Source organism: Chlorella variabilis (genome assembly GCF_000147415.1).
Source record: "Chlorella variabilis unplaced genomic scaffold CHLNCscaffold_14, whole genome shotgun sequence".
Lineage (NCBI taxonomy): Eukaryota > Viridiplantae > Chlorophyta > Trebouxiophyceae > Chlorellales > Chlorellaceae > Chlorella > Chlorella variabilis.
In genome coordinates this window covers 1,001,495-1,008,157 of record NW_005435074.1, presented here as the reverse complement: position 1 = coordinate 1,008,157, position 6,663 = coordinate 1,001,495, and the positions used below count along the sequence as shown (strand labels likewise).

At 67.4% G+C, this 6,663-nt stretch overlaps 3 protein-coding genes across 3 annotated transcripts in view; 1 reads left to right on the top strand and 2 right to left on the bottom strand.

The window, feature by feature from the left end:
- Positions 1-136: 136 nt before the first annotated feature.
- Positions 137-1,080, top strand: CHLNCDRAFT_135776 (hypothetical protein; the record flags this gene model as incomplete). Its single annotated transcript, XM_005846457.1, has 3 exons — positions 137-207; positions 394-513; positions 744-1,080. 3 exons carry the CDS (start codon positions 137-139, stop codon positions 1,078-1,080), a joined length of 528 nt encoding a protein of 175 aa, XP_005846519.1.
- A 308-nt stretch (positions 1,081-1,388) lies between these two features.
- Positions 1,389-2,098, bottom strand: CHLNCDRAFT_135775 (hypothetical protein; the record flags this gene model as incomplete). Its single annotated transcript, XM_005846285.1, has 2 exons — positions 1,389-1,893; positions 1,983-2,098. The coding sequence occupies 2 exons, from the start codon at positions 2,096-2,098 to the stop codon at positions 1,389-1,391; spliced, it is 621 nt and encodes a 206-aa protein (XP_005846347.1).
- A 3,591-nt stretch (positions 2,099-5,689) lies between these two features.
- The window catches only part of CHLNCDRAFT_135773 (hypothetical protein), a gene marked incomplete at both ends in the record, with an annotated part of 7,106 nt that continues 6,132 nt past the window's right edge, over positions 5,690-6,663 (bottom strand). The window contains 3 exons of the mRNA XM_005846284.1: positions 5,690-6,009; positions 6,152-6,273; positions 6,393-6,493. Of these exons, the coding sequence (XP_005846346.1) occupies positions 5,690-6,009; positions 6,152-6,273; positions 6,393-6,493 (543 nt within the window). The remainder of the gene's footprint in view (positions 6,010-6,151; positions 6,274-6,392; positions 6,494-6,663) is intronic.

Here is a 6,663-nt window from a genome sequence, read left to right as displayed (position 1 = left end):
CCCACCCCTCCTCCCACCCTCCCAGATTTTGGAGGCCGACCTGGTGCTGTGGAGCGCGGGGCAGGCGCCCGTGAGCAGGGCAGGCGCCGCCACCCCCAGCCTCAGCCTGCCCTTCCCCACCAACGCCCGCGGCGCGATGCAGACCGACGCCTCGCTGCGCGTGCTGCGCCACCCGCGCGTGTTTGCGCTGGGGGACATCTCGGTCAGGTGTGTGGGGGGCAGGGGCGGCGGCGAGAGCTGGCCAGATGTGGCCGCGGCAAGCACCGTGTCGCTGCTGTGGTCCACCAGCCTCAGCGCTCACGTTGCACTCGCGCGCGCCGCTCCCCCTGCTCTCCCATCCACCACCGCCGCCGCCGCCGCCGCCGCCGCCGCCGCCCCCTCCTGCCTCTGCAGCAGCGGGGGCCGGGAGCAGCCCGCGCTGCCGGCCACCGCCCAGGTGGCATTCCAGCAGGCCGACTATGTGGCCTGGAACCTGTGGGCAGCCATCAACGCCAAGCCCATGCTCAGCTTCAGGTGCGGGACGGCTGTGGCGCGGGGGGTGCGGCGCGGGGGTGAGCGTGTGTGGTACGGGCACGCATGCGTGGGCTTGACGCCGGGCGCCTCACAGCCCGGCAGCCCGGCTGTGTTTAGGGTTGGGGAAGTCGAGTCGTGCCGCCACCACACACATACAATCGCGCAGCCGCACCACCACCACCACCACCATCACCCCCCACCCCCCACACCCCACACACCCCCTGCTGCAGCTACCAGCACCTGGGAGACATGATGTCCCTGGGCACCACCAGCGGCGCAGTGACGCTGCCCATCCCCGTGCCGCCGCAGCTGTCGGCGGCGGTGCAGGCGGCGGGGCCGCTGGGGCAGCTGCTCAAGGCGGCGGGCGTGAAGCTGAGCGGCAGCTACGGCGGCGGCGCCGACGGGGTGACGCTGGAGGGGCCGCTGGCGGCCGCGGTACGCCGTGCCGCCTACCTGTACCGCCAGCCGACGCTGGAGCAGCAGCTGAGGGTGGCGGGCGGCTGGGCCCAGTCGGCCAGCAGGCAGCTGAGGGAGGTGCTGGGGGAGGCGGCGGGCAGGGGGAAGTGAGGACCCCGGGCTTCCCCTCCACCACACAGCACAGCACCTACACAGCGCAGCACACGTGCAGCCCTCGTGCCCGGCATGACCATGCCATGCCGCCAGTCATACCAACCATCTCAACGCATGAACACAAACCAGTACTGCCCCCATTTGATTGCCTCCTGCTCCATTTCGTCGCTGTAACGCGTTTGTGCGCCGGTCACAGGGGTTCCAGCACTTCACGGCAGTCAGCTGAACAACTTGTGGTCGATGAGGGTGCCGCCTTGCTTGCCCCAGCCCTGGTATCACCAGGCTCGCTCAGGTGTTACTTACATTCATGTGTCCCTTTCTCTCCTGGCCGCCACAATGCTGCTGCTCACCCTGCGCCCCAGGTTGCCCACCGCCGGCCCGCCCGCCAGGTAGACCCACGCTATCCAGGAGGGGATGCCCAGGAAGCTTGGGTGGGTGTAGGTGTAGGCGTGCAGGCCGTTGATGAGGGCAACCTCCACGGCGGGGCCTGCCACCGCGGTCAGGCAGGCCATGAGCAGGCCCTGCGGACTGCAGTCAAAGGCCCACCACAGCGCCACCCCCGACGACAGCAGCAGCGCGTCCAGCGCCGGCAGGCCGCCGGGCAGGGCCTGCCTGAGCAGCGGCTCCTCCAGCGTGCCGCTGGCCGCGTACTGCAGCACAAACAGCGTGATTGCTGCCAGCACAAAGGACCAGGACGGGTCGGCGCCGCCGCGTGGCTGCTGCCCTCCCCGCTCCTGCTGCCACGCGTCCAGCAGCGGGTGAGACACGCCCAGGATGATGCCCGCTGCCGCGAACAGCAGCGGCACCCACCTGCAGGGCCGAAAGATGAGGGAACGGAGGTCAGTACAGCAGGTAGGCTGCCGCTATGCAGCCAGCAACCAGGCAGGCAGCTCGCTCACCAGCATGTCTCCAGGCGCAGCGGCCCCAGCGAGAGCAGGGAGGGGTGGGCGTAGTGCAGCACATCGTGCTGGGAGTGCTGCCCATCGCACAGGGGCCCGAGAATAGCCGACGCCATACCCATCACCAGCGACTGCTGCCAGAGCCAGGTGGCATCAAACTGGGCTTGCTGGCCCCGTGGTGGCAGCGGTGGCGGCGGCGGCGGTGAGCCTCCAGACTGTCGCACTGCAGATGGTCGGCATTGTCTATAACTGAGGCGCGCACCACACCCAGCGAGCTGAATAAGTTGGATTGGCCGCTGCGCCCCTTGAGCCGCCAAACACCCAGCCATTCGGAGGGTGAGCGTGGTAACACGGAGGCAGTTCAATGGTGTTCGATGGGATGCGGAGAAGTGATAGTCGCCGCTCAACGATCATCCAGAGGCGGTCGCCAGAGGAGGTGGCACAGCTGGCGCAGCATGCCGCCTTTGAGACAGTGGCTGAAGCAGTTGCTTGGCTTATTCTAGGAAGAATCGCCTTCTATTACACATTTGGATGAACAAAGAAAAGCAGAGCAAGCAATGTGCTGCAGGTGGGTCAGAGAGCGAGAGTCAAAAGGCCAAGCAAGAATGCCCCGCGAGCCGTTAACCGTCCCGAGAATGGCGGGAGGCTCCTAATAACCTAAAAGCGTCTCTAGAAGTCTAGAAGGGTGTCCCAAATGAGGGAGTCAACGTGCAAAAACACAGCCCATTGGACTGCGGTCAGCTAACCTAGATATTCTACCAGCCGCCCGCAGGCATCGGGGCGAGCAAAACAACACAAACAGGCGAGAATACAAACACGCACGCATCATCGGTACAGGGGTGCGGCCCTGCTCATTAATACATACTAGGGCTGGGCGCGTGCGGGCGGGATACACTGCGATACGACAATGTATCCTAAGCCGGCAGCGCCAGGGAAGGGGTGTGGCTGCGGGCGAGCCTAGCCAGCCGCAGCGGCGCAACAGGGTGGCTGGGCGCATGGCTGAGCAGGCCAGGCTCACGAAGCCTGCACCCACAGCACGGGCGACAGGTCCACAGGCAGGTCGCCCATGGGCAGCGCAGGGCGGTTGCCTTGGCCCAGCGCCCTGCTGCCCTCCTCAAGGAACAGCTTGCGCGGCTTGTTGGCGGCAGCAGAGGCGGTGGAGGGCTTTGCGGGGGAGACAAACATGCCGCAGGCGGCGGCCAGCTCGTCGGCATCTGCAGGGGAGAGCAGCGGGGCAGGGGGCGCGGGAGCAGTGTTGTGCGCAGTAGGGGGGAGACACTGGGATTTGCTCCTCGGGCAGGCAGCTTAGCATTCCAGTGCGACAGCGGCCGGCAGCAGCCGCACCTGGGCTGAACAGGCTGCCGAACAGCATGTTGGGCGAGGGCTCCACCTCCGACGCGGGCCCAGGCGGAGGCAGCACCGCGGCCACCGCCGCCGCGTGCATGGCCACCTGCTGCCGCAGCTGCGCTGCGTGGGCCGCGCGCAGGGAGGCGTGGATGTGCAGCAGCGCGTTCCACAGCTGCTCATTCTCCAGGGTGATGGCCGCGTGCTGCGGGCAGAGTGTTGTGGGCAGGGGCACAGGGCAGGCAGGCAGAAGTGGGTGTGTGGAAGCAAGGGATACAGGTGACGCGCTGCATGCCTGTTCAGAATGCAGAAGAGGGCCCTGCTGCCGGCAAGCGGGCCGAGGCGGCAGCCACCAACCTGGGCCTCAGCCTGGCGCAGCGACTGGCCGACCGCGTCCCCCAGGCGGTGCACGCGATGCACCTGCGCCTCCAGCTCCTGCATGCGGTCATACTGCACCCGCCGCCGCTTCAGCGAAGCGTCGTCCCCGGCAGGGGTGGACGCCGCGCTGGGCTGTGCCGGCGCGGGGAAGGAGAAGCTGGCCTGGTTGCCCAGGGCGCGCTTGAGGGCGTTGCTGCCGTCCGCGCGGGCAGCAGCCTGCAAACAGGAGCAGGTGCGAGTCAAAGCCAGCCAAACACCTACCCATGCGCCTGTGCTGTGCCCTCATAGTCCCAGCCTGGCTACTGGAGCGGGGATGCATCTGATCAGCCCCTGGCCATCCACCGATGCCTGCTCACCTGGCCCACCGCCTTGAGCGTGCTGGTGGCCTGCTGGCCCGCCTCCTCATCACACGAGGTGTGGCCGCTGGAGCCCTTGCCCAGCGTGGGCTCCTCAGCAGCTGTTGCCGCGGTCGGCTGCTTGGCTGCCGCCTCGGGCGGGGCGTCTGCCGCTGAGCTGGCCCGCGAGACGTGGGTGCTCTGCAGATGGGGCCAACCAAGGCATGAGGATCAGATCAAAGGAGGGCGGGTGGTGCATGTGTGGCTTTATCCACCCTGGGGCCAGCACAGGCGCTGGGATGCAGCAGCTGCATTGGTCTGGCCAATGGAACAATCCCCGTAGCAAGCAAGACAGCGCCTCATCCAACCACGCCCTGGTGCCCCAGGATGCCCAGCCACACTCGCCTGCTCCGCCCACACCGCCTTGATCGTCTCCTCGGCCTTGCCATAGTCGGCTGCCAGCCCGTACTTGGCTGCCACTCCCGCCACCAGGTTGCCCACCTCCTGCTGCTTGGCCTCCACCGTCTTGGCCACCACCCTCTGCGTCAGAACCGCCACCAGCTCCTGCTGCGGCTGCTGTGGACCGGCAGCGGGCGCAGGCGCTGGTGCCGCATCGGCCAGGTTGGCGCAATCCTGCCCGGGCATCGTGAACAGCTCCAGGTGGGAGGCGGAGCGGCCTGCAGGCAGCCAGGGAGGGGGTTTGTGGGCTGCCGCGATCAGAAGGAGGTGGATGCAGGCCAACAGTGGGCGACAGCCGCCGACACATGCCCGGCGACCGGCACCCCTGAGCAGACCTTTGAAAACGGCATCGCCAGGCACGCCGCCCGGCGAGGTCAGCACGTCAAAGGAGAGGCGCCCCTCCTGCACCACGGGCGCCGGCGAGGCAAACATCGCCCACGGCTGCTGCGCGGGGGAGGCCAGCAGGTGGCTGTAGTCGTCGCGCCCAGGGCCCGTGGGGCTGCTCAGGAAGGCGGCCATCGCTGCTGTCGCTGCGCACGCCGAGTCTCCCACAAAGCTGTCGCGACCGGGATTGGGGGAGCTGTGGACGGCCAGAATGACCCTAAGGGCTTGTTGCGCAAGATACAGCAGGAGGGGGCAGGTGGGTGGGGCTGAATTTCGCATTCCAGCCACCCACGCCACGTGCGACCCACCCTGCAGGGCCCTGGAACGAGCCCCAGCGCACTATCAGGCCTTGAATCGGCAACCCTTTGCTTTCGAGAAGCCTCAGAAGCTGCCTTGAGGGCTCAGAAGCTGCTGGGTGCCGCCAGCTTGAATTGGCGCCCACAACCCCCGTTGCCTGATCGCATGTCCGTCTGCTTGAAAGCTGTTGTAGGGTCCAGTGAGTTGCACGTGGATGCATTGGGGCGCCCGGCGCATTGGGCGGTGCCACGCACCATGTGGATGTTGGCAATCAGCGACGGGTGGCACCACAGTGTATGGCATACACACTTCAAACCCATGCATGGTTCTGTGCACATGTTGCCCCGCACAAGTCAGAAGTCATGGAAATCACACTGCAATGCAGGCATGGCTGTACAAATGCCGAACCCAATTAAATAATGCATGAACACATCACATCCTCGAGTAAACACGTAACCCGTTCCCTACACCACCTGCTGCCGCCTCGCAGCCGGTGGCGGCACGGCTCGCTCACGGCGCCACCACGCCGGCGGGCGTCTCCTTGCGCTGCTGCTGCCGCCGCTGCTGGCGCCGCCGCCTGCCACTGCCCACCCAGCGCGCCAGCGGGCCCAGGCCCAGGCGCAGGCCGTGGGAGCAGTGGGCCACCGCCAGCGCCGTGGCGGCATGCAGGATGAAGCCCAGCGCCAGCATGACCAGGGCGGCATGGGCCGAGGCATTGGCGCAGTAGTCGCGAATGTCCAGCAGGCGGGCGCTGTCCAGGGGCCCGCTCAGGGCGGCGCCGGCGGACGGGTCCTCGGGGTTGAGACCCAGCTTGTACAGCCCGCAGTAGCCTGCAGGCGGGCGCATGGGGGGGAGGGCGCGGTGAACAAGTGCTGCAGGTGGATCGTATGCTGCTGAGCAGCCCAGGCTTTGCGTGCTGTGGAAGGGTCCCACAGGCTGGCTGCCAGCTGGCGACAGGCCAGGCCCGGGCACAGGCGAACGAAAAAAGGGTGCGGCTGGCCTCGCCTGCTTGGTTCATGGCGGCCTTGGTGGCGGGCCAGCGCCACTCGGGAAAGTTGGCAAAGGACTGGATGCTGACGACCTCGATCGCCCACCTGCAGCCGCAGCCGCAGCCGCAGCCAAGTGAGGCCCCGCGGGCAGCCAGCCAAGGGTCCAGCAAGCACGAAAGCATACGGCTTTCGAGCTAGCTGGCACCACCACCGCACCGCCCCACCCCCCGCCCTGCCTGTTGTAGGAGAGGGAGGTGAGGGCGCGCAGGGCGGGCGCCATGCCTCGGTAGTTGGGGTTCACGCCATTGAGCATGCCGCCCGTGATCTGAGGCAGGAGGGTGGACAAGAGGAGGTGGGCGTGTATGGGGGAATGGGTTCAAGCAGCAGCATAGCCCCGCCAGCTGGCGGTTGCGCCGGCGCCGACACCGCCTGCAGCAGCGCCTGACACACACCGGCACAGAGCAGGGCCCAGGCAGCCATGGCAGTCCATCGCCG